Raw genomic sequence first — 27,811 nt, 5'->3', positions numbered from 1 at the left:
AAACAGAAACCCACTGCCTAAAGATCTTGGGAAATTTGGATGGATTTCCCTACACAGGGGTTCATCCTCTTGCACCTCTGGATTTGCTCTGAAGATGTAATCTGTGACTGGTTTTACATCTCCTTCCTAAGCTAAAAATAGCTTTTGTTAGTGACGCTTGGTGATGTGTGCTTTCTGCCCTGCTGTGGCCTTAAGGAAGCTGCACATTCGTGCTTGTCTCTCACCTGTCTGTTCCAGGCGTGGGAAGCCCCACTCAGGCAGAGAGTGGCTCAGAGGCCGAGGCAGACTGTCACCACTGCCTGAAAGAGTAAAAAGCTGATCATTACAGTAGGAACATTCACAATCCTGAATCAATGATATCAAGGAGTCGTTGATTGACTCTATAACACCCTCGTCTTGAATGTAGAAAAATAGCCCAAAGTTATTATGTTTTTAATCAATGACTGCATATTAATGCTGAGTGATTTTCATTTATTTAAAATGTTCTTTTTCATACGATATAATTTCATTATAATTTTCTCCTCCCCCAGATCCTCTCTACCCCTCTTCCCAGCCAATTTCATGTTCTTCACCCACTTCTCCCTTTCGAAAAATAAACCCAAAACATTAAGAAGCCAAAAATAAAAACAAAAAGAAAAAACCCAATAATACAAAAAAAAAAAAAACCTGTTAAAACAAAAAGTGCACACATCAAAAACAGAATTCCTTTTGTGTTGGCCTCCTGCTCCTGGGCACGGAGCCTGCCCTAGAACGTGGTTAATAGAGCCAGTGACACTCCACCGGAGAAAATGGGGTTCTTTCCCCTTTTCTAGCAGGTATCAGTTGCAGATCGCTTCTTGGTTAGGAGTGATGTCTCGTGTCTACTTCCCCTTCTCAGAGCTGGGATTGTGTCTGGTTTGAACCTGTGCAGCTCTTCTGTGTGCTGTCCCAGTCTCTATGAGCTCATAGGTGCATCAGCCCCATTGTGTCTGAAAAACAAAACAAAACAGCAATAACAACAACAATAACAACAACAACAATAACAGCAACAACAATACCAGCACCGACAAAAAGCTGTCTCCTTGGAGTCACCCTTCACCTTTGGTTCTCACAATCGTCCCACCTCCTCTTCCACAGAGATTCCTGAGCCTTGGGGGAGGAAGGGGTTAATGGAGATCCCAAATCTACCTGGGGGTGGCTGAGCGCTCCAAAGCCTCTCTAGTCTTTGCCCAGTTGTAGGTCTCTGTGCTAACAGCTCCCTCCGACTACAGGAAGAGACTTCTCTGATGCGGGCTGACAGTGTTGTGATGCATGGGTGTGGCGTTTGTTAGTGGGAGTCACTGTAGCTGTGCTGATGACCTAGCTAGTGTCAGGACCCTGGCCACCTTAGCAGTTTCAGGTATGGTTTCTATCTCATGGATTGGTTCTTAAATCTAAGCAAAAAGTGCTCAGCGACTCGCCTAGCCTCTGAGCCACTCTTGTGCTAGTCAGTCTTGCAGGCTGGTCGCTATTGTAGGTCCTGGGGTTTGTATCTAGGCAATATTAACAATTACTTTTCTCCCCAAGCAGCACGCGGAGAGCACCATTCAGAACACTGAACTCTGTTTAGGAGGGGTGCAGCTTCTTCTTAGCACCAGTTTGGTTTCTGCATGTTTGGTATGCGTGTCTTGAGCAAGGGGGTCTAACCATTAGGCTACAGAGACTTGGCAATAGGCAGTGATGGCTGCACAGTCCATAGGACCCTGTTGGCCAACTTTGAGTGATAATTTTACATACACAGAAAAGACACATTTTGTTCAATGGAAACAGTGTAATAAAAAATAGTATCCATCTATTATTTGCCATGCTCTTGATAACCCAAAAACAGGAGATTCAAGTTCATCTTGGTCTTTGCCCTTCTTCAGTGTCCCAGTCACTTACATGCTGATAAACTCATACGACATGGCGGCAGAACTAAAATAGTGGGAGAAAAGAGAGAGAGAGAGAAGGACGAGTGAGCAGGAGTGGACTAAAGGTCAGAGGTAAAAGCATACTTAGAAGACATTGCTGGGACAGGTGTGATACAAAGCCCTCGGTGAGGGAAGTGAGCAGCTTAGCTGGCTCTGGGGAAGAAGGAATTACACACGCACAGACACACACACACCTCTACACACACATACACCTCTACACACACACCTACACACACCTCTACACACACACACACACATCTCTACAGACACTAAAATTTAACATAGAAGAAAAGGCAGCTTAGCTCTTCCGAGGTTATGCACATTACCGTGAAGCCAGCAAGTGGACACATGGAGGGAGAATAAATCTTGATGGTTTTCAACACAACCTGAGAGATTAAACAAGACAGCCAGCCATTTAAAAACTCTTTCCCTGTCACCCCCAAATAAAACACAAACAGTTAAAAAGCTTTTAACATTCTTTGCTGCCAGCCTGGTTGTCTGAAGACTTTTCCTATCACTATCTGCTTCCCAAAAGAGTGAGCCCAGGGAAACGTACGCGTTCGGAATAGCAGAGATACAGTTCTGAATTGACTGCAGCTGATTGCTACGCATCCACGCTTAGTTCTGTGAGTTCGGGGCTGCAAGGACTGGAGTGTTTGCATGGTGATGGCTGATAGTTCCCAGACATTTTGGGCAAATCATAATATTGAAAAGAAAGGCAAATTGCCTTTTGTTCCCACTGGCTTGTCTAGCAAATAAATTGTATCTTATTTGTTTCTAAAGTATTTCGGAGAATTGATTGTAGTCTTTGGAGTCTTTGAAGACAAGTGGATAAAAAAGTAGAATCTGGCCATGTCGTGAGCACATTGCCGAATTCCTCCTTATTGGGCTTCAGAAAGTGGCCTCTGGTCCCGGAGGTAAACAGCAGCACCCAGAAGCAGTAACGTGGGCAGTGCAGTTTGCTGCCGTCTTCCAATTCACCCCCCCCCCAATCTTTCTGGTCATCGTTCACTGTCCTTTTGTTTGGTGCCTGCATTTTCCTGCTTGCTCTGGTTCCTGGATCCTTTTTTATTGCTTCTAGCTAAAAAGAGCAAACTCAGGCCAGCTTACGCTTTCAATGAAAGGTTTATGTAAAAACATTATTGTGTACATCCACGTGTACATTTGAAGCAAATTCCTAGGTGCTTAAAAATGCCTCTCAATTTTCAACAGCTAGTTTATAACCATATCCCAGTCTCCTGGAAGGAGTAGATTTTCTGTCCCCTACGTCATTTTTTTTATGAGAACATTTTGCAGTAACTGAGGAGTTTGCCTTCAGAAACCCAAGTGCAGTTCATACTGCCTAGCTCTGACCCCCATTAAACACAGCTTCTCATATGCTAAGTGCCTTTTAGAGATACAAAGTTGTTCTGGATAGAAACAATGCTTGTACCTTTGTCCAGCCATCTATGCACACAATAACCCTTGTCTTAGCAGCTCCCTCCCTCCCCTTTCCTCTTCCTCCACTATTCTGACACCTCACAGCTCATTTCTGAAACCCCAGTGGGTTAGCTCGCACTTTGAACCTCTGGCAAAGACAAACATTAGGACTGGGTTTTCTAAGCCTTTGGGAGAAAATGGCCTGATAATCCCTTATCCATACTCCATCTGATGACCCTCACAACCTCCTGATGAACCCTCACCCCACCAGATAAACATCACCCCCTCCAGAAGACCCTCACCCCCACCTGATGACCCTCACCCCCTACCTGATGGCCCTCAGCCCCACTCAATGACCCTCATCCCACCTGATGACCCTCACCCCCTCCTGATGAACCCTCACCCCACCTGATAATCATCACCCCCTCCAGAAGACCCCCACCCCCACCTGATTACCCCATCCCACCTGATGACCCTCGCCCTCCACCTGATGAACCCTCACCCCTGCCTAATGACCTTCACCCCTGCCTGATAACCTTCACCCCTGCCTGATGACCCTCACCCTGCCTGATGACCCTCACCCCTGCCTGATGACCCTCATCCCACCTGATGACCCTCATCCCACCTGATGAACCCTCACCCCTGCCTCATGCCCCTCACCCCTGCCTGATGACCTTCACCCCTGCCTGATGACCCTCACCCCTGCCTGATGACTCTCATCCCACCTGATGACCCTTGCCCTCCACCTGATGAACCCTCACCCCTGCCTAGTGACCTTCACCCCTGCCTGATGACCCTCACCCCTGCCTGATGACCCTCGCCCTCCACCTGATGAATCCTCACCCCTGCCTGATAACCTTCACCCCTGCCTGATAACCTTCACCCCTGCCTGATGACTCTCATCCCACCTGATGACCTCACCCCTGCCTCATGCCCCTTACCTCTGCCTGATGATCCCTTGCTCTTCAGGCCTCCATTAAAAGCAGCCTTCTTTATTTACAACTTTTATCTTTAAAAAATTTTAGTTGACATGAACAGCTCCATAGTTCTCAGGCACTTCTGAAAATGCTCTCCTTAAACAGGTTTATAAAAGCAAGAAGAGTCTCTGGTTTTATTGCAAAACCTGGGGAGCATTAAGAAACAAGAAACAAGGATCCTAATGCTGGGACTGTCTATTTTCAGTCTGGCTTTCTGCATTTTGTTGATGAGAAGGATGCATTCAATCAAGTATTTTTTCCCAGTTCTGTGAAGCATGACCAGCCACGATGAGTGTACTATAAAGTGTTGTCATTTAATAAAGTAACAAAAAGGCATAATTCGTTTCCAGTCCTAAATAAGGGGCCATTCTTGTATATTTTTCAAATAGTTTCTTTTATATACATTTCTTTATTAAATGTATTCATTTTATTTTACGTGTAAGCATTTTGTCTGCATGTATGTATGTTCAACAGGAGTGTGCTTGGTGCCCACGGAGGTCAGAAGAGGGCACTGACCTCTGACCTGGAGTTATGGATGGTTGTGAACAACCACGGTGGCTGGGAATTGAACCTGGATCTTCTGTAAGATCATCAAGTGCTCTTAACATTGGAGCCACCTCTCCAGGGCCAAATATTTTTATTTTAAAAGGAGCCACTTGTATACTTTGAGGAAACCGCATGAACAATGTGGTGCCAAACACATTAGACCCTAAAGTAACCGTCTCACTATTTTGTTTGGAGTGTGTCCAGATTAGCAGGACGTGTGCTGTAAGCATCAGAACATTTAAACATAAGCTCGACTGACATTATTATACTTTATATATTCCCTTTCACACACATGCATCACGCATACCCATTGACATCAACATGCAGGTACTAATATGCTTGCAAGTGATACATGTTTGTAAATGATAAATAAATTTAAGTGAATCTTGCCTTGAATGTGGTGAACTGTGCTGTAATCCGTGAATACACTGATGTCAGGGGAGGGTCTTCACTGTCGTGGCAAATGCTGTTAAGAGTTTCTTAATCAGTCCCACTGGAGGATTTTGATAACACCTGGAATCCCTGTACCCTGAATTCATCTCATTTCTTGCCTTCTTCCAGACCCCCTTGTACTTGGTAAACCATGGAGAGAGCGGACCAGTGAGATGCAACAGGTGCAAAGCCTACATGTGCCCGTTTATGCAGTTCATCGAAGGCGGACGGCGCTATCAGTGCGGATTTTGCAGCTGTGTGAACGATGGTAAACAGAGCCACGAAGTGCGCGTTGTAACGCTTCTTATTGAAAATTAAGATGGACTACATCCTTAGCTTAGGAAACACAGACAGACTCCCCGCCCCTCCCCAGGTGGCACTATGCGTAATTTCCCTAAACGAAAGCTATTACTAATGGAACTAGGTTCCTGTTATCTGTATGTAGCTGCAGGAGCCCCCCCTCCCAGAAATCATGCTGAACCTTTGCATAAAACTGAAGTGCGTGATGGGGGGAGCCATGTCTCCTTCCACAGTGCCCCATTTGAAGACAGTGCTAGACGTTAACTTCTTGCCTTTTCAGAAGGTAAGATCTAGAAACGTCTCTCTTGTCAGTCCCGGGTTGCCCTTGAATAGAAAGAAGCTCATTGGTATTTAGGAAAAACTCAGATATAGCCAAGGGCTTTCACCTTTTTATATAGATGTTGAATTTTAAGGAGGTAGGGGCACATTATGATTCTTTGATTTATCCTAGCATAAAATCCACCGATGTTGATGTTATTAGACTGTGTGAGTGAAGCCACAACAGAGAGATAAAGCAATTGCCCTACAAGCATGAGGACCTGAGTTAGGTCCTCAGCTCCCGTAATGAAAAATAAGCAAAGCATGCTGGTGCATGTTGGTAGCCCCAAGGGTTGAGATACTGACGGGGAATCCCTGTGGCCCCTGGTGGGCCAGCCCAGCCCAGTGGTCCAGCCCCAAGCCCCAGAGACCCTGCTTCAAATAGCAAAGTAGATGACTCCTGAGGAACAACATCTGAGGTTGACCTCTGGCCTCTCATGCACGAATGTGCACACACACACACACACACACACACACACACACACACACATACACAGACACACCCCAGGAGAGCAATAAATCAGATGGCAAAGCCTAATGTATGATGTGGCTTGAATTTTGGTTGGTGATAGATGACAGATAATATTGACTGTTAATGAGCATGCAGAATTAATTTTAAAAAATCACCACTATGTGCAGGTATGTGAGTGAATTATACACTATACTATATAGAAATTACCACCCCACACATTCTGAGCCAGATTACTCAGAAATCCATGGCACATACATGGAACTAAGTCCCCATCATGGCCCCTCTGGTTTATGTACTTCACTGAGAGAGTCTGTCATCTTCCTCTTCTGCAGTCTTGCCAAGTTCAGAGTCAAATATGTAACTGTAAACTTTATAGCGCTCACTTCTAAACCATGATATGGTAAGAACGTACTCAAACTTCTGTTAAGTTTTCAAAAGTCTAACTTTAGAAAAATAGTCCTATAATAATTTGCATGTTCACAGCTGAGCCTGAAGACTGCCGAGTGTTAGTTTCAACCCAAAAGGTACTGCTTTTGTGGGGTTTTTTTTTTTCTGACAAAGGGAGATGCTTTTCTTAGCAAAATACTTAAAACAAAAGCATTGGTAACTTTCCCACACACTGTTAGCAGACGTTTCACAGCCTTCCCTGGCCATCCCCAGGCAACGGGAGCTCTTCTGCAGACAGCAGGCCTTATTTGTGCAAGTGTTCAGTGTGTGAGTCATAAGTCTTGCTCTGCCTTTGGGTGACTTCCAGAACTTGGCTGAAAGTAACCTTCTGAAACATTTGTATCAAATTAGACTTCAACTGAGCTCTCCCCAGTGCAGTCTTTCCCTAATACAGTATTCTTATACATGAGTGGGGCCAGATGCTAGCAGATTATTGTGTGAAAGCCCAGGGCTAAAGGCATTCCTTAATTAAGGTGTAACAACGACCTTAGTATAATCCAAGTAATCAGCATTCGTCTCTGTCCCATACGTTAAAAATTCAAATAGAAAACTAATTCTAAAAAAAAGAAGTAATTAGGGAGAGGCAAATATTTGTTAGCTTGAAAACAGCAGCACTTTTTTCTAGGGTTTCTAGGTTCTTTGCCATTAATAATTTTATAAGGACAAGAGGTTTCTAACAGAGTTATCACTCTGCTTCCATGAATGTGAATATTGTGGTCTATGGCTTTCTACATGTATAAAATATGTCATGATTAAAGTAATACAGGATAATGAGGAATAGTAATGAAGTAGTCAACACTGATGAAAATTATATATAAAATTACATAGTTCTACAGATAGAATTACAGGCAGATTGATTTGACTATTAAAAAATCAAAATTTATATATGGTAAAACGATTACAAACATAATTAAAAGGCAAAGTTGTAGTGGTTTACAACAGAACACAAGAGCCAAAAAGTTAATGAGTTTAAAAAAAAGAAAACTCATATTTCTCACATATTTCTAAGACGTGTTCTCAAAATGATAGATACTGAGAAAAGCTTGCCTTCCTATCATAATGCCTTTCCTTTATGATACATTTCGGGAATTTATTGGGTTGTCTGCTTATGAAAACAAAGGATTTCCTGCCCTGCTTTGTCTTCCTTAGTCCCACCATTCTATTTCCAACATCTGGACCACATTGGGAGAAGACTGGACCACTATGAGAAGCCAGAGCTGTCTTTGGGATCCTATGAATATGTTGCTACTTTGGATTACTGCAGAGTGAGTGTTGCCGGGATTAAGTCTTTCTATGTTGATGTTGACTTTCAGTGAACAGCTTCCGTTTGTAAAGATATGTATGACTTGGTTCACAGGCAGACATTTCCAGGGCATGTGGAAACATGTCAGATACAGATCTGACCTAAGTTGTTACCATGGATCCATTCCTCAGCTGTCTCTTGGGCTAATCAAGCTTAGAAATGTAATATAGAAACAGGAAACAATTCTTTTTGTCTTTTTGTTTGTTTGCTTGCTTGCTTTGGTTTGGTTTCTGAGACAGGGTCTCACTTAATTTGGGCCTTGACCTTGCTGAAGATGACCTTGAACCCTGATCCTCCATCTCCCAAATGCTCCACTCTTCTTTTGGTTCATTAATGACTTCGCTACCAAGGCAGAAACAGAAGCCGTATTCTTAGAGGGCTACTGGCTTCCTTGCTTTAATGTATAATTCTAAGACTCATTTGACTATCACCCATAAACTTTGGTTATTTTCTTAAAGGAAAAAAAATAACAAGATTAAATTTCCTTATAAACTCACTGACTGTCAGATACAATGCTGTCCCCAAAGATCTGTCTCCAATGGGAGGAAATTCTCAGCACAGAGACTGACTATCAGTCCATATAGTAAAGATAAGGTGTCTTTCTACTTGCCTATCATGTGTGTATGGTACACTCCTACTTAATCTCAACTTACTGACTAGCTGAAAGTTTATTATGAGCATATATCTTCATTTATTTCTTCTAACTGGTGCTCCTTTTTTTTTTTTTTTTTTTAATCTTCATCAAGCATAGGTGGCATCTTTGTTTTTTCTGTTGTTCTTCCTCCGGCATTTAAGTGTTTTTTTTTTTTTTTTTTTTTTTTGCATGTGTGTCCTCTTCATAGATTCTGATACCTTGGAGTCCTAATTTGCTTTTAGTCGTTTTTGTGGCATTTCTGCAGTGTCTGGCCCAGTTGGGAGTAGGTCAACCCATGAGGAAATCTGAGTGAGTGAGTGCATAGACTTGCTGATATGCTGTTCTAAACCTTTGGGTTTCACTGACAGACTACTCCACATGTGAGGACCCCACGGTGCTTTACTCTTTAGCCAAAGATAAATCTGGAGAGCTCTTCTGAAGCATCAAGAGAGGTCCTGAAGACCCAGGCTCACTGGGAAGTCCGTCTTCCTTCTTCCTTCCTTCCTTCCTTCCTTCCTTCCTTCCTTCCTTCTTTCCTGTTCCAAGGATGAATGCCTGCTAATATCAAACCTTCTGAAAAATAGTCCCAGACTGCAGATTTCCTCCAGACACATTTTCTAGAGAACAAATCCACATATCAAGAACACATCTCAAGAGTTATCCAAAATAGGATTTTTTTTACAGTTGGTTAAATCGTTAAAATTTTCCATGAACACATCTTATTATTATTCTATTGATTATTATATGATTGTTTTAAATTAATTTACATAGAACTAGTTATTAAAGAAAAACACATGTTTTATTAGTTTGAAATGTGAAATGTCAAACATTTGTGATGTAGATGCAATCTGACAGGAAAGAGACAGGTTTTGAAGTACAATTTATATTCCAGTAGTTTCTTTGTTCTTTCCTATGATTGACTGAAGGAAAATCAATGCACAGAAGTAAGCGTTTGTTGTCCTAATTAAATATAATAAAGACACTGTAAGTCGTGATGGAAAGTTCCCTCGCTGAACTTCGTAGCCAGAGTATGAATCCCAATGTGCACTGAGGCTTCAGATCTCTGACAAAAAAGGCTAACTGTCAACCTTGTGCTGTTTTCAATAGAAGCATGGGTGAGAGTCAAACCTGTGCCTGGAAACAAGAGTAGCTTCAAATTCTGTTTTATGGCAGTATTCCAGAGGTGTAATAATTGGGAAATCTCACCCAGAAAACAAGGAGCCAAGTAATTGTAACCTTTGGAGCTTCAAATTTAATTATAATCTAAAATATAAGGGAGGTAGGATAATGAGTTGACTTAGGGATTTAGATGGTGAAAAAGAGTTTAATATATATTAATAATATATTCATATATACATATATACATATATATATATATATGAATTGCAGAATCATATTATCCTCTACTCATTTTAGTTAATCTTAATGTCAGTTTTAGGTAATAAAATTAGCATTTGTTGAATACCATGTGTGCCTCTGCTAGGTACTTCTTAACATCTGTGTTAGGTTCTTTTGCCCTTACAGGGATGCCATGTGTTGTATACCACATTGCATGAGGACAGGAGAGAGGGGGGTGGCGAGGAGAGTGCTTAAGTTGCAGATGTGCACAGAACGCGTTTTTTAAAGTCAGCATGCTGTTTCCCTAAGGAGAAACAAATCTGCTATCAGCTTTTCTTCCTGAATAAAACTGTAGGTTTGGCTTTGTTGTTAATTTTAATTCATTTTGACATTTTTGGGATACTTTGCATGTCCAGTTTGTCTTTGTACTGTAAGGATCACTCCCCCCAAGTAAGCACTATGATAAACAAATTCAAAGACTATGCCTAGTAAGAAGCATGTTAAAATATGAACCTGCGTATGGAGTGTGAGGAAAGAGTGGTCAGTGTTGGATGAGGGCGTGTCAGACAGGCATAGAGAGGGAAGTGACTCGAACAAATTAAACCAGGAGCAGCTAGCCAGGTGTGGTGATGCACGCCTTTAATCCCTGCATCCGGAAGCAGAGGCAGATGCATCTCTGCATTTGAGGCTACCCTCGTCTACACAGCGAGTTCCAGGACAGACAGATCTGGATAGTGAGACCCTGTCTCAAAACAAAGCAAAAAAGTAGAAAAAAAGGGCTATGAGCAGGGAACTGAGTGCAGAGTGAGCACTTCCCAGAGACTCTGAAGACATTGCTGAGGACTGACTGACATGACCTTCTGTCAAGTCTTTTTAGAACGTATCAAATAAAACACGTTTACCACCACTGTCCTGGCTCAGGTCCAGGGATTGGGGGTGGGGGGAGCGTGACTCTGTACAGGAAGTGTTTTGGAAATGGCAGCCACTTACATTGAGAGGATTCGTATTGGGGAATGAGAATTACATTGAAGAAGTATTTCGAGACAGATCTGTCCTCTGCTTCATTCTGGGGTTACCGCTGCGTCTTTGAGCCTTTAGTTTTTATACACATTGGAAAGTTGCGTGTGGAGAGTCTTGATTGGCAGGCTATGGAAGAGTTTACGTTACTTTAATACTGGCGATAATGAGAAAGAGAGGAGGCCGTGGTTCCCATTGGTTTCCACTGCCATGCACGCACGCAGACGCACGCACGCACACAGACGCACGCACGCACACAGACGCACGCACGCACGCACGAACGAATCCCATTTCCTCTTATGCGTGAATGTTTAGAAGTGTATTATCCTCTTGGATGTTTACCTTTTCTCCTTAGTAAGTGTATAATGTCCTTCCCTGTCTCTTCTGATTGGATTTGGTGTGAAGTCAGTTTTGTCAGATATTAAAACAGCCTCACTTGTTAGCTGCTCGGATTCGTTCACTTGGAATACCTTCTGCGGCACTTTTCTCCTGAGGTGGTATCTTCCTTGATGCTGAGGAATTGGGCGTTTTTTGTTTTTGTTTTTTAAACGTTTTTGTTTTCGTTTTGTTTGTAGGTTAGTCTGTATCATTTTATTGGGTTTCTCCTCCCTGTATTTTTTCAGTTTGCATTTGCTTTAGGGCAGTGGTTCTCAACCTTCCTAGCACTGTGACCCTTTAATACAGTTCCCCATGTTGTGGTGCTTCCCCAACCATAAAATTATTTTTGTCGCTATTTTATAACTGTAACTTCACTACTGTTACAGACTGCAATGTAAAAATCTGATAAGCAGGTTGGTCTTATGCGACTACTATGAAAGGGTCATTTGCTCTCTAAAGGGGGCACGGCCCACAGATTGAGAACCACCGCGTCAGCGGTTCTGTTTGTTTAAATTCTACTTTCATATCCTGAGAGGTTTTCACTATTTCATTCAGCTGTTGGTCTTTTCAGTGCCCATTAAGGCATTCAGTTATCCATATCATCTTTTAAGGTTCTTGAGTGTGTTCATAACTGCCATTCAAAGTCCTCCTCATATGCTTCAGCTGAACTACGTTTCTCAGGGCCTATCACAGAAGAGTTGCTGGCTCCCTGAGGCGCCATATTGCCTTGGCTGGTCTATGTTTTTATGCTGGGATCCAGGCATCTGGAATTATGATGTTTGAGTTGTTTCTTGGTGTAGATATCTGGACTTGTTTCTGTTAGGTTGATATTGCGTTCATTGGTTGCTCTCTCCCACTCGGGATATTGTGCCAGTGTGGTGGCCGTGGGCTTCCTGGTAGGGACTGTTAATGCAGGTCGGCATGTAACACAAAGGAATGGAGATGCTCTAGAAGGACAGACAGAGATGGGGGGCAGGAAAAGAGCTGGGGAGACCCCAGTCTGTGCCCAGAGGAAGAATCCCCAGGGAATGGGGGTTGGGTAGGAGGTGAGGTTCCTGCAAGCAAGCAGCAGCAGGTCTAAGAGTAAGTTCTGAGGACCAGAATGGAAGGCAAGAAAGACTGAAAAATCCCCTACCCGTGTCTCAGCGCAGTGCGGGAGTCTCTGGTGGAAAGTGTTTCTGCAGGCTGGTGGGAATGGAGGTGGCTAGAAGGGAAGGTGGAAAGGGTCTGAGGGAAGAGCTAGGGGGTCCTGGATCCACACCCAGCAGCCAGAAGAATCATTTTTAAAAGAAAAACAAATGGCTGAGGGGACCCTAGTGCTCAAATCCACTTTCAGCACTGTCAGGTTTGCTGTCACTGATAGAATCTGGAAGGCAGTGTGGCTAGGAGGAAGTGGAGATTAACTTTACACGTGTCGATCGGAAGATTCCTGAAGAGAGAAGCTGGCTAGAGTTACGGAGAATGTCCAGGAGAGTCCAAGAATAGTAAGACTTGGCTGGGATTGCCACGAAGAGGTGTTGCTTTCGTTCATGAGAATGGCTGCTGTTTTCATCTGATATAATCCATATTGTGGAATGGAGATGAGTCTTAGAAATTATTTAAGCTCCCCCGTTCCTTGGCTGTTCCGATTTTGGGTTGGGAGAGTGACATTTTCAGATTGCTTTTTAAGTCGTACACGTTCTTATTTGAAATGGAGTATTTTACTGGAATAGTATTCTATCTAACCTTACAGTAGATAAGGACTAAATCAGTGAGGTTACTTGTAATTGTCACCATCTAGCTAGATAATAACTGAACTGCATTTTAATTTTACAGCATTTTTATGCTTTATCATCAGATGGAAAACCCTGTTGGTCTTGGGTCTTTACTCTCTAGTGGAGGTCACTGATCCTATTTGCCTGTGGCTTTCTTTTCTAAACATTTTATAAATCCCAGTTGAGGGATCACTTCCTTATGAGCTATTTGGACTCCAGCCAGATCAGAGAACAGTCAGAACACATTGTCCTGACGGCCGCTCTGTGTTACAGTGACTGTTGCAATATGCAGTTAAATCATAACAGATATTTCTATATAATATATACTCCTATAATCTCAGCAGGGGGGAGGCTTAGGGGAAAGGATTGTGTTTGAGGCCAGCCTGGGCTACACAGTAAGACCTTGCCTTAAAAAGAAAAAAAAAATCATATATATAACCAAAGGAACTCATAAGAGAATAGACCTGAAAAAAATATGATATTTCCATTCATAAGGCTTGGTTACAGCTTCCAAAAATGCATAATCCTTTGTAGCATTCCCTCTCAGGGGCCCACATATGTTTCCTTCTGTAAGGGAGCGTGTTACATGCAAGGCTGGCTCAGTATTTGATTCCCCTGCAGCAGTCATGGTAGGGGAGTCTCCGGAGATATAAAAGTGAGCTATTTCTGTAAAATATCATAGAAAGTTCATGTCATAACATGGAAAATAAGCAGGGTTTTTTTTTTGTTTTGTTTTGTTTTTGTCTTTTTATAGCAGCGGGGCACTGGGTTTCCTAGAAAGTTATTTGATCCACAGATGTTATAGCCTGAGTATTGAAGGAAGCATCTGATAGTCTTCAAGGGTTTGTTTACCTTTGATTATGAAATATACTTACTCTGTACTGACTTCTGTGATGTGTTTGCTTTCCCGCAGAAGAATAAACCTCCCAACCCACCAGCCTTTATCTTCATGATCGATGTCTCGTACAGTAACATAAAGAACGGGCTCGTCAAGCTCATCTGTGAAGAACTGAAGACCGTGCTGAAGAGGCTACCCAAGTAAGGGAGCTGCCGCCGCTCTCCTTCCTGTGAATTATCCTGTGTCGCCGTGTTGAGCGGACTGCCTGATTAATATCGCTTGCTAATGAGAACATTATAGTTAGCTATAAATCAAACTACACCACTCTTCTGGATATTTAAAATGTCAGAGTGGATGTTTGTATAAAGAAAACAGAGAAAGGAAAACAATGGTAGATAAATGAAACATCTCAGAAATACCTTATAAATTACGGGACCATCAAACTGTAAGGAGGTGGGGGGAAACTTTGGAAGCCTGTTCCGTTAAAGCTGGCGGTTCCTGACCGTGGCAGAGTCCAAGGGTCCCAGAAAACTGAGCAGTTGTAGGGGAGATGGAATCTTTTTAGCCAAATTCCCCTCTGCTCCTGTGCTGTGATTAAGTTCCCTGTGGTTGCTGAGTCCTGGCTCAGCAGTGTGAAGGGAGCCCCCATCGCTGTCATCTCAGCAGCATTGCAGACAGAGGCTCCTCACTCACCTGCAGCGAAGCGGATGGCCACACCCGCTGTGATGTGTTCACGGCTGCAGCTGCCTTTAAAAGGCTAGATGGCCTGCTACCCGCTTCAGTGTGAAAAAGGGAAATAAAATTGACGGCAGTTTTAAGCATAAAAATATATAATTGTATATGTGCATAGCCTACATTAAATTTGGCAGAAAAAAAGAAAACAGGTTTGCTTCAACAGGTAAGTGAGGGGTACACAAAAAGCATTTTTTAAATATAATTAAAACCCTTAAAGAGACATTTGGGGAAACTGCAGGAAGTAGCTAGTAGCATCCTTCATTTTCTTCACTTTGGTCTCCTCTACGAAAACTAATTTCATGGCTATTCCTGGTCTCTGTGCACAACTAGCTGTTTGAGACTGGAGCTATAATAGGATAGAGACAGGGGAGTAGGGGATGTTGCCTTCCTGCCAAGAGGCCCGCCCAGAAGAGAGGATAGGAAGGCCAGGACCCTCTGCACCCCACACCTTCCACCTTCCCCCCATCTTTCTGAGCCCGTGGGGAGCGACATCTGTCCTGGACAGGGGTGTTTGGGTAAGGAGAGATTCTTTAGCCCGGCGCTCCTTGGCCTTTGATGCCCACTCCTCTGTATTCTTTACACCAACACTGATGCTTTGTCTGTGAGAAACTCGGACATGTGGGCTCCGGACCTCCCAGGAGCAGCTTTGTTTGTATTTGTTAAGATGAACTCATAATATCGTTGAGATGGTTTGTAAGGCAGGGAGGATGTTTGAAAAACACTGAGGCGACTTCAGATTGGCCTGAGGTGAAGAGCGAGCTGGAGCCAGCTGAGGTGGTGAGCAGAGACGCCCGTGCCTCAGAACCGCGTTGTCTCTGGTTGTTTTTGGTGAGACCTGAGAAGGATGGATTCGGCTAGTATGTGCTTCTTCCTGGGACTCTGCCATGGCTGCTTGAAGTTCAAATCCTAAACCTAGCCTCTACTTTGTAAGGAGAGCCACCAGGCCAGTTTCTGGAAACAGACTCTCCTTTTAGTCCCCCACCAAGTTAGGCTAGCCTGCCTTCACCAGCAGTGACTCCCCGAGCCCTCGCTCCTTCCCAGGGCAGTGGTGTGAAGTTTGCAGCATGTTGGTCTAAGATCTGAAACCACTCGCTCTGTGTTCTCTCTGTAACCGCACCCCCTGAAGCAGATGTGTGACCTTGGCACCAGACAAGAGAGAAAAGTTGAAGGTCACAGCTGGTTGCTCCCAACCCTGTTCAGATCTCTCTGAACTGTACCTTTTCGGGCCAAGCATCTCCATTTTTTAAAAAGAAACCTGGTTGCTTCTGTCTGAAACTTGTCTTGGTCTCTGCACATACGCAGTTTTATTTTTTATTATTTTATTATTTCATGTAGACTGCCCTGTCAATTTGATTTCTCTTTTTGTTCTAAAGCAGGCAACTTTTTTTTTAACATGGCAGACAACAGTCTGCATGTGCTTGGTGTTCTAGAATGTTCTGATTCTTCTGAAAAGAGAAGCCCCTTTCCTTTCTGTTTGAAATTGTACCTAGCCTTGTAAAGTTTCTAGATTTCCTGACTCTTTTGGAACAAGAAAGAAAAACTTTAAAAATCATTTATTAGTTATTCATATCAAATCATTGGGTTATTTTGACTTTCTGTCTGTTTTCAATCAACATTGAAACTAAAATATTGGAAATGTGGCGGGCAGGATGGCTCAGCTGGTAATCACTTGCCTTTTATTTTATTTTATTTTATTTTAAGTGCAAGAGCCTGAGTTCAGTTTCCGGAACTAATTTAGCATAATTGGTGAGCTCCTGGCCAATGAGAGACTTTGTCTCAGAGGATGTAGATAATGTCCTGAGGGTGACACCCTGTGATGTCTGCTGGCCTTCATACATACCCACACACACATAAATACACACGAAGAGTACAAAAGAACACAACTGCTTAAAAATGTTAAAAATTCATGAGTTTGGAATTTTGTGGTTTATCTGCTTCCTAATGTCTGCTGTATTACTCTGCCAGATTTATACTATTAAACATTCTGGCTGCAGTAGGGGAGAGGGCGGCTGAAGGGTGGAAGAGTAAGCTTGTTAATCCTGGCATCTTCATGAATTACAGAGTCCTTCATGGACCCAGAGACATACCACAGACATAGAGTCCCTCATGATTCACAGACACAGAGTCCCTCATGGACCCACAGACATACTGAGTCCTTCATGGACCCACAGAATTATACGTAGTTCTTCATGCAGCCCACAGAATTATACACAGTCCTTCTCAGAGTTATACAGAGTTCTTCATGCACTCCACAGAATTATGCAAAATCTTTCATGTACCTTACAGAACTGTACAGAATCATTCTTGTATCTCACAGAATTGTAGAGTCCTTCATGTTATACAGAATTATACAGAATCCTTTATGTACCCTAAGGAATTATACAGAATTATTCATGTACCTCTCAAAATTATACAGAACTAATATGGAAAGGCAGAGTTTCTTCATGTGATGTAATTCATATGTTATAGTGTTGAGGTGTATGTGGTGTGTGTGTGTGTGTGTGTGTGTGTGTGATATATGTGGTGTGTGTGTAGTGCTGTGTGTGTATGTGGTCCATGTGGGGTGTGTGTGAGTGTGTGTGTGTGTGTGTGTGTATGATATATGTGGTATGTGTGTAAGTGCTGTGTATGTATGTGGTCCATGTGGGGTGTGTGTGAGTGTGTGTGTGTGTGTTTGTGTGTGTGTGAGTGTGTGTGTGTATGTGTGTGTGTTTCTTTATTTGACTCTACTTTTAACTATGAAAAGAGAATCAGTCACTCATGGTTTATCAGACGGTTTTACTTATGCAATGAAAGGTTACTGGGAGACAAAGGTGAATGAATGATGTGCTGATGAACTGTCAAATAAACCCGTGACTTGTAGCATGTGTTCATTGCACATGCCGGTATTTCTAGCCAGGCTGATTTTAAACCAGAGTTGCGCCATTGTCGCTTAACTTTGGATTTCTATTATAAAAGCAGCAGAACGAAGGCATTTATTTTGTCTCACAGTTTAAGGTATACAGCATCATGGAAGGGGAGGCAAGACAGGTAGATTACAGTGCATCTGCAGTGAGGAAGAAGCAAGAAGTGAATACCGCTAGACAGCTCTCTCGAGCCTCTCCCCCTTTCCTCCCCTCCCTCTCCACTAATTATTTTTAATTATGCATATGTGCACATGAGAGAAGATTCCTAGAGGCCTCTCTAGAAAAGAACCTCTAATGCCCCTGGAGCTAGAGTTGCAGGAAATTGTGCTTGACATGGGTGCTGGGAAATGAACTCGGTCCTCTGCAAGCCCTCTCCATGCTCTTCACCTCTGAGCCATCTCCCCAGCCAAGCTTTTTTATCACGTCTAGGACCCCTCCCAAAGAGTGTTACCGCCCCCATTCAAGATGAGCCTTTGACCTAATCTCCATTCTCTGTCACAGACAAGGCCAAAAATCTGCCCCTCAGTTGATCCTCCATCCTCTCAAGTGAACAATCAGGACTAACCATGACAGGCTGTAATTTGCTGCCCCAAAGTCCAGCATGTTTTACCAGCATGTATGTCATCTTCAGTAAAACTCCAATCCCACCATTGCAGTAGACTCCCGAGTGGCCCAGGCTCAGGGCAGGGGATAACGTGGGCTTTTCCTTCCACTAGCTTCCAGCTGCACTGCACACTGAGAGTCCAGTGAAAATGCTTTACAGGAATTTAAAAGAGGAAATTACTTCTAGCCGATGGCCTCAGGAGATTTCACAGAGGAGGAAGAATTTATGTTTGGTCTTGACAAGCAAGATTTTAATAATGGAGGCAGAGAAAGCCCAGAAGCAGCACAGGATGGTCTGCAAGATACAGCGTAGGGCAGCACAGCACGCAGCACAGCAGCTGCACGTGGCTCGGGACATACATGCGGCTGTACATGAGTGTAATTACACATGTGGGTATCTAGTCCATGAGGACTCTCACTTCTGAGAGCATTGCAAAGGTCCCAAATGTAAACGTTTACTCAGTGCTTTTGCAACAGGTTATAAGAACCTTTTAAACTTTACCCATTTATCAAAACCACAGGGAGAAAGAAGCAGGACAGGTCAAAATCAGTTCTTGTCAGCTAGTACTCTAGAGTTCTCAGTGGAAGCTGAGATTTCCTTCTGAGATATTTCTTTGTGGAGACTCCCACTTCCTTTTTTACTTGTACTTCAATCTCTTATATACAAACACACATACATGTGCAAGCACACGCCACACACACCTATGCACATACCACATATACATATGCACACATACATGCACATACCACACAGACACATGCACTCATACCACACATGCACACACCACACACATGTACACAGATGTGCATACCCCACACACATGCACATACCACACACATGTGCACACACCACACACATACACATGTGCTTATGTACACACCACATGCATACCACATACACATGTACACACACATGCACATATCACACACACACCACACTTCTCATTCATTGATTATTATTTGAGGGTTTTTTTAAAAGTGTAATTCACTTGCTATTCTATGTTTCTGTGGTGTGTTGTTAAGATCTAGCTATTGTTGCACTGAGATTTTGTAAGATGTGCAGTAGAAGTGCATGCAGGAGCTGAAGCCCTTCCCTGATGTCAACAACTGTCCTGTCAGTGCTGTGAGCGTCCTTTCTCTCCTGTTGCTTCAGGCGTCTCATTGGTTCTGTACATTTTATTTATATAAATGCAGTAAGCCCAGGCTGTTCATGCAAATTCTCAGTCTAATTTCCTATGAGTTGAAATTAAACCAGGCATAGTGGCACATGTCTTTAATCCCAGCACTTCGGAGGCAGAGCGGGTAGATCTCTGTGAGTTCAAGGCCAGCCTGGTCTTCAGAGTGAGTTCCAGGACAGCCAAAGCTACAGGGTGAAACCCCATCTTGAAAAGACCAAAAGTAAATAAAGAAAGAAAAGAAAAAAATACATGAGCAAATATGACCAAATGTTTTCATAATATCTAACCCTTGACCTAGAATTTTGAGAATGTTTTCCTTTGTTAACCTGCTTATGTTTGAAGTAAGCCCTATCCCTTCCAGCCGTGAAGGTCAAGAGAAATTAAAACCAGAACTGTAAATATGCATCTCCTATATTCTGTAGGAGACATGGACGTTGTGTTTAAGGAGACGCATTGCCTCACAGTCAGAAAACTGATGAAGGCGATGTGTTCTCCACGTCTCATAGAGCAAGCTCTGTGTTCTTAAGAGCTCCTGCCTCAGTTACCTTCTGTTTTTCCTCTTAGGGAGGAGCATGAGGAGAAATCTGCAATTCGAGTTGGTTTCATCACATACAACAAAGTTCTCCACTTCTTTAACGTGAAGAGTAATCTGGCCCAACCTCAGATGATGGTGGTGACGGATGTTGGAGAGGTCTTTGTTCCTTTGTTGGATGGGTTCCTTGTCAACTATGAAGAATCCCAGTCTGTGATCCACAAGTAAATATCAACCTTCTTCCAATTAGATGCAAATCAGATGTGTGTTTGAAGTCCCTTGTTTTTCAGTTCAACTACAAGGATTGCTTGGCTCTGTCACTGACGGGGCGGGGGGTTAGGGCGCAGGTTGTACAACTCCTGTCATTTATGGTAGATTTACCTCTTTCTGGTGCACAGACCATTTTTACAATATTTACTTTCAACCCTTTAACTTCTTTCTCCTTCTTGCAAAGGGAAGGGAAGGGAAGGGGAGCACTCCTTGCATGTGCATATTCATGTTAAGATAGAGTATTCTTTAAAGAGTTCTGGGTATTATAAATAGGTAATATAATGAATCAAAAAGTATCCACAAAAAGATAATTTAGTAAGTGTCCTGTTCAGAGAGTAGGTTTTAGTGGTAGGGCATGCTAAAATGTCCTTCCCTAAGGAGTGTCTTTATCAGATTGCCCATTCCCCGTGGGTGACAGTTACCCACTCGTGCTGTTCAGCAAGTAAATCCCGTATGCGTTTGGGCTTGTAACATCAATGATTTAGTTTCTGAAGTTTATGACAGACTTGCTGAGCATTAAAACCCTTTCCCCACCTGTTTTCCTCAGTTTATTGGACCAGATTCCTGAGATGTTTGCCGACTCCAATGAAAACGAGACAGTCTTTGCTCCTGTCATCCAGGCCGGCATGGAGGCCCTGAAGGTGAGGAACGACCGTCTCAACTTGATAAAGTTTATAACAGATTTAAAACGGAGGTTTCATCTATCAAAAACAGCTTTCATAAAAACCCTGGGATGTTAGGATTTCTAAACTTTCCCACTTTTCAGGAGGAAGTGACCCAGGCCACAAGCACGCTCAGTGTTTACACCCCAGCGCATCAGCTGTTCTGGATTTCAGCTTAGCCCCTCCCCTTGGCCTTTAGATGAACTTTTTATGGTCTGTTTTTAAAGTTGGTTCACTCAAATCATTACTGTAGGATACGAGGAGAAATATTCCCATATTGACCTATCCTTGGGGTTTTCAAACACACAAGGGTACAGCCTGGGGACAGTTTGTGCCGGGGAAGTTGGGGACAGTTTGTGTCAGGGAAGTGACTCATGCACATGGCTTCATTGACTGGGGTAAGTAGAGGTTGTCCTTGTGCCCATTGGGAAGGCTGAGCTCAAACGACATTTTGTCTTCATAGGACCAAAGATGGCAGTGTTGGCCTTGACAGCTTATGCCCGAAGTCAGTTTTAAAACTGGGTTGTTAAAATTAAGTCCACACCAAGTTTTAAAATAGAATGAGTGACAGGAACAATACAGGTACACAGGGACGGTGGTGGCCTAGGTTCATGAACGGATCTCAGGTGAATGTTGCATCTGATTCTGTAGTCTGACCTAGTGCCTGGTTCTTGTCCAGGGTTTCTGGCTTCTGAGTGTTCAGGTGACATTCCACATCACAAAAACATGCAAACCAAAAATCCGGATTTTTATTTTTCACTTCAAGATGTTTGGTTTGTTGTCAGTGATGTTCTATCCTCCAGTGAGGAGAAGTTCGTAAGTAAATCTCTCCACACACCAGAATTCATAAAGGGCTCGAAACATCATTCCACTGCTTTAAATTAAGTCTGGAAGAGACATTTCATATACACACTCATATCTGAGGTGAATGATGACAGTCTGTTATTTGCCTGAAATTTAATGTCAATTCTGATAAGTCATTGTCTGTAACAATAATAATATGCCCTGAAGTCACTTGTGCATTGCTTAGTGTAGCATAAAGTGTTCCATGCTGTCCATGCGTGAGTCTGGTTCACTATAGTTCATGTGTCTTTACCATTTACATTGTTTTTGTTTGATTCATGTTTATTGTTATATTAATGAGTATTATATTAATACTGAAGTATATGGAAACCTCCTTAACGTTATCATTCCTGTGGTGAAACACCACGCCCAAAGCAACTTGGGGAGGATAGGGTTTGTTTGTCACACTTCCATATCACTGCTCATCATCGAAGGAAGTCAGGACAGGAACTCATACAAGGCAGGAACCTAGAGGCCTGAGCTCATGCAGAGGCTATGGAGGGTGCTGCTTTCTGATAGAACCCAGGACCATGAGCCTCAGGATGGCTCTACCTACAACAGACTGGACCCTCTCCCATCAGTCACATGTTAAGAACATATCCTACAGCTGGGTCTTACGGAAGCATCTTCTTAATTAAAGTTCCCTCCTTTCAGATAACGTTAGCTTGTGTCAAGTTGACATAAAACTAGCCAATATAGAAATGTCCATGTTTTAAAATGAGAAAAAAACTTAGTATCCAAATGTAGCAGTTCACCTGATTTCATGAATACAAAGTCAGGTTTTAAGTAGCTGAAAATCAGACTTAAATTAATATAATTTCCATAAGAAGTCTCTAAAATCCTCTCCTGTAGCTGTTACTCACCTGTACCTGGGACAAGAGCTAACACGCTTGAGGATATGCAAAGAAGATGTTGAGGGGCCTTTCACTCACTCATTCCTTCTTCTCAATCAATAAAATAATCATTAAGTGCTTGTGTTTTGCAAGACAGCCTAGGGTTTCTTGTCCTTCTCCTAAGTTTCATGAAGTGTGGCAGAGGAGATTTAATTCTGTAATACAAGACATGATTCTGGTAGTAAAAGCAGGGAGTAGGGAGGCCAAGGGTAACTTGGGAAAGTCCAGAACTGTGGTCTGGTCAACAGATGAGGATATCATATACAGAGGGCCGAGATGGGATCCCATCTATGAGGGGCAGGGAGTAGAAACCAAAGAAGCATCAAAATGGAAACTTGCTTTACTGTACCTAAGTGAAGGCCTTCTGAACGGGCTCCCCATTTGATTTACAACTTTTCTTTCATTCAGATAGATACCAAGTAAACATTGTGTGTGTGTGTGTGTGTGTGTGTGTGTGTGTGTGTAGTTATATATGCTACTAATTTTATTATTTATACCATAAATATATATTATATACCTATAATATGCATGGAGTATATGTACTTCACATGCATATAGGATATATATAAATATAATAAACTTCTCAAATCAAATAGAGCAGATAAAATTAGCAAAAAAAGGGGGAGGGGATATGATACAAAGATAAACAGTGACTGTTTGGAAAGTCCTGTGCACATTCTCAAATATCCTTGAGAAATACTCAACTAAGGGCCTTATGCTTTTCTGTTGTGCTATGTGAGCATGTTCTAAGCTCAACCTTTCCCCTTCCCATGAGGTAAAACCTATATTTCCTTCAGTCTCTGTCTAACACATGCATAAATCGATTTTCTGAGGAGACCAACATTAGTACTATTAACCAACAAACTGTGTGCAGGAGAGATATTTGCTACACGGGCAGAAGATCCAGGTTCAATTCTCAGCACCTCTATAGGTCACAACTGCCTGTAACTCTAGGGGATCCTAGCCCTCTTCTGGCCTCCATAGGTATTGCATACACATAATGTACTTACATACACATAAGGAAAACATTCATACACATAAAATAAAAATAACTAAATCTTTAAAACCGAGTTGGGCAAAAAGTTGTAGATACATGGGTGTCAATGGTTATTTTTGGAATCTATCATGACCTGAGTAAAGGAGTTAAATCTACCTTTAGATACTCCATAATTTGTACCAAAATTCAATTTTAAGATCCATCAGGACACTCCATTCACAGACAATATGGAACACTTAATGAGGGAAAGGCAGAGGCCCAATGTGGGGATATAAAACTATCTTTTCTTCAGGAAGTCTTTCATTTACAGAATCTTGCAGCCTGCAAGAGGGTGGGAGACAGTGTCATGAATCCTAGAAGGTCCTGGCTCTAGAGTGGGGAGACAGCAAAGGAGGCAGCTGGTTGGTTAATCATACTAATGCTGGTCTCTCAGAAAGAGGACTGTTTATTATGTAGAAGGTGAATTTGCACAGAGTTCTCAAGGCCTGCCCTTTGTAAGCGTTTTCTACTGAAATCAGAAGGATACACGCCAGGTATCTCATTTTGAATGATTCCCTCTTACAAGCACAGTCAAATTTTGGCAAAGACATCAAATTTTGTAGGGGTGTAAACCATTTGCCAGATATAAAATGCTTTGTAAGTCTGCAGTCAGTGAGAGTATAGCTTCACAATGAGGCGACTGAGTAAGAACAAATAAATATAGCTACTGTATACATCTTTGCATATGTGTGTTGTATTCTAAGTTTTTTTCCCTGTGTATGTATTGTAGTGTAGTATACAAATATGATTGTGTGTATGGGCATGTGTGTGCAGGTGTGCATTCATGTATGTGTGTGCATATGTGTAACTGTGTGGTGAGTGTGAGTGTGTGTGTGTGGTGAGTGTGTATGTGTGCTGTATGTGTGTGTAGGTATGTATATGTGTGGTGAGTGTAGTGTGTGTGTGGTGAGTGTGAGTGTGTATGTGTGCTATGTGTGTGTGGTATGTATATGTGTGGTGAGTGTAGTATGTGTGTGGTGAGTGTGAGTGTGTATGTGTGTGTGTGTTACTTGTGTGTATGGTATGTGTATGTGTGGTGAGTGTGGTGTGTGTGTGTGTATGTGGTGTGTGTGTGTGTGTGCTTTTTGTGTGTGGTGTGTGTGTGTGTGGTGGTGTGGTGTGTGTATGTGCTTTGTGTTGTGTATATGTTTTGTGTGTGTGTGAGTATATGTGTGGTGAAAGTGTGTATGAGTGTATGTGTGGTGTGTGTGTGTGTGCGTGTGTGTGTATGTGTATGTATGTGTGGTGAGAGTGTGTGTGTGTGTGTGTGTGTGTGTGTGTGTGTGTGTGTGTGTGTGTGTGTGTGTGTGAGGGCCTGAAGTTGACCTCAGGTGTCATCCCATGTTGCTCTTTTTTCTTTTGAGGTAGAGTCTGTCCTGAACTGGAACCTCGCCATTTCTGTCTAGTCTTCTGTTGAGTACTGGGATTGTAGGTATCCACTGTACCTACCAGCTTTATTTTGTTATGTGGGTGTTGGGAATCAGGTCCTCACATTTGAATGGTAAGCACTTTATCTTTAGAGCCATCTTCATAGCCCCAAGCACTGTATAATTTTACAGTGCTGAATTTTTTTAATGGCCCTGAGTAGGACAATCAAGTGTGTTTATTATAATTAACTGAGCCATTAAAGTCTTCCAACACTTGTTTTCTGTTACTATGTCTACTGCATCACATATGGTATGAATGAAGCATAGAAAAGCTAACACAGTGGCTAGATTCTAACCCTAACCTGTAGGAACTGGACTTGTGATCCTAACATCTACAGTTCAAATGTCAAGGCTTCTGTGATTGGACACCATCTACATGGGTACAAAGAACTTAGTGAATTCTTTAGGGGAATCAGATGGCTCAGACAAGAAATATTTGACTTTATATTTTTGAGAGCTGCGTGTGACTGTGAGAAATATTTTTAGTTTGATCTGATTAACACAGGAAGTCTCCATCTGAGGAGATTTTCCAGTTCCTTTTTACAGTAAAAGACTAGATACTGCCTGGAAAGCAGAAACAGAAGGGGAGGGTCATTTACATTTGAGGAGACCAATGGTGGTGACAGTTCAGATACAAATACCGGCTGTTGCTTTCATGGCAAAGTTAGTGCTGCAGAATGCTTTAAACCTAAAAAGCAGCAGGCAGTTTGCAGATGCTTTCCTGGTGTATACTCCTCACTGCAGATAGTGCTGGATGGGCCGGATTTCCCGGTATCCCCTCTTTCCTCTCCCTCCTTAGTTTCTTTCCCTTCCCCGATATCTATTCTGCCAGATGTCATATGCACATGAGTGTATATAAAACACAGGAGGGAAACGTGAGAGGAAATGTGTCGTCTTTCTGAGTCCGCCATATTTAACTCATTATGGTAATCTCCACTTGCATCCCTTGGCCAGCAGTGATCTCCATCTGCTTTGTGGCTGAGTAAGATTGAATATAATATGCACTCATGTCCTTTGTCACTATTGATGAACACAATATGCACTCATGTCCTTTGTCGCTATTGATGACACCTAGAGCCATCCCATTACTTGACGACCACGAAGAGTACTGTAGTAAGAAGGGTATCTCTGTGCTGTGCGGCCTTAGGGGACTTTGTCTATATACCCACAAGTACCATATCTTTGTTATCAGGCGAGACAGTGTCACATTTAAGAAAAGAAACTAACCCTTGGTGTTCTAACCCAAGAGTGAGCCAGATTGCACTTGAAGAGTCCTGGCCTCATCAGGTCTCTTTGAACAAAGGCCATTCTCTGTGCTGACCAGCACACACAGCAGCTATAGTAGCACGGGACAGAAGAGCTTAGGTCTTGATCAGTCTTCTATAGGAGTCTTACAAGAGAGGAAATTGCTTTTCTGGCCCCATTGACCCAGAACAGCACACAGAGCCACAGTCCCATGGTATTGGTCTATGTTCGTGTGTTGTTCTCTTTAATCCCTTTTGTTGATTTCAGTGCCTCTCTGCTTTCCGTGAATGGCCGTAGGTGAGGCCACCACATCTCACCCACACATATATTGCCCAAGTCAGTGGCATGCATGGGTCACCACGGAGAAACAGAGCACATGTTATGTCAGGGTCCATCCTCAGATTGGTTACACCGTTTTCATCAAAGGTCACTTAATTCTGGAAAGGCTGAACACAGTCTGTATGCAGATTGACTACATGGCGATCACTGACCTCCAAGCACATTATTAGCTTGGTTACGTGTTGGGGGAAAGTCCAGTGTGTAAAGGTGGTCTACAAGCAGTGTTTCTCGGAAGACTCATCCTGCATGGTGGTTCTTCTTCAGTTCCCAGAGGAGGCTCCACTTTCTTCTCCACACTGACCTGGCTGACGTGCATTCCTTCTAACAACATACAAGAGGCCCCTTTGTCCTCTTCCTCAACAGCATTTTGTTCCTTTGCTTCCTTTGTTACCCTTCTGAGTGGAGTGAGGTGTGATTTCATATGTGTATGACTCCCTTAGAACGAAATCTTAATCCACAGCGTTTTGTGTGGTTTTGCAGGCAGCAGAATGCCCTGGGAAGCTCTTCATCTTCCATTCGTCCCTGCCTACTGCCGAAGCACCGGGAAAGCTCAAGAACAGAGACGACAAAAAGCTGGTTAACACAGACAAAGAGAAGGTAGGTACTTGGGAACAGTTAGTCTCTGAGGTGTCGCTGAAGCAATGTTAGAAGGGGTCCCCGTCTTCATGAGTATTTCCAACTGTAGACCACTGAAGGATTTCATGTTGCTGACATCTGACATATCTATACATGATCACGTCTTCCATGTGTGATCTGTGAGGCTGTTGGAGAAATGGAGGTGGGGATTGCATGAAGAAAAGTGCAGGGGGAACACAAATGCCCGGTGACCAGAGGATGAGACGCTAGTCACGAAGCAAAGGCGTCCAATGCCAAAAAGAAGCCTTTGCTCAAACCCGAGACAGTATGGCAGCCATGAGCAGTCTCCGATGGAAGATGCTTCTGACTGAATACACACACCTCAGTCACACAGCGCCATCCAATCCACAGAGCTGCATTCAGGACGGTAGACTGAGGATGGGGCAGGGACAGCTCCAGTAAGGG

At 42.9% G+C, this 27,811-nt stretch overlaps 1 protein-coding gene across 2 annotated transcripts in view; it reads left to right on the top strand.

Annotated features, from left to right (window-relative positions):
- Sec24d (SEC24 homolog D, COPII coat complex component) overlaps positions 1-27,811 on the top strand; it is a 99,545-nt gene that overhangs the window by 52,187 nt on the left and 19,547 nt on the right. For both annotated transcript variants that reach the window (XM_032897373.1, XM_032897372.1), the window contains exons 8-13: positions 5,432-5,570; positions 7,989-8,104; positions 14,177-14,301; positions 20,088-20,279; positions 20,873-20,966; positions 27,251-27,367. In XM_032897373.1, coding sequence (XP_032753264.1) covers positions 5,432-5,570; positions 7,989-8,104; positions 14,177-14,301; positions 20,088-20,279; positions 20,873-20,966; positions 27,251-27,367 — 783 coding nt within the window. The remainder of the gene's footprint in view (positions 1-5,431; positions 5,571-7,988; positions 8,105-14,176; positions 14,302-20,087; positions 20,280-20,872; positions 20,967-27,250; positions 27,368-27,811) is intronic.

Source organism: Rattus rattus, chromosome 3 (genome assembly GCF_011064425.1).
Source record: "Rattus rattus isolate New Zealand chromosome 3, Rrattus_CSIRO_v1, whole genome shotgun sequence".
Lineage (NCBI taxonomy): Eukaryota > Metazoa > Chordata > Mammalia > Rodentia > Muridae > Rattus > Rattus rattus.
The sequence above is the reverse complement of the archived record's forward strand: the minus strand, read 5'-3'. Positions and strand labels throughout refer to the sequence as shown.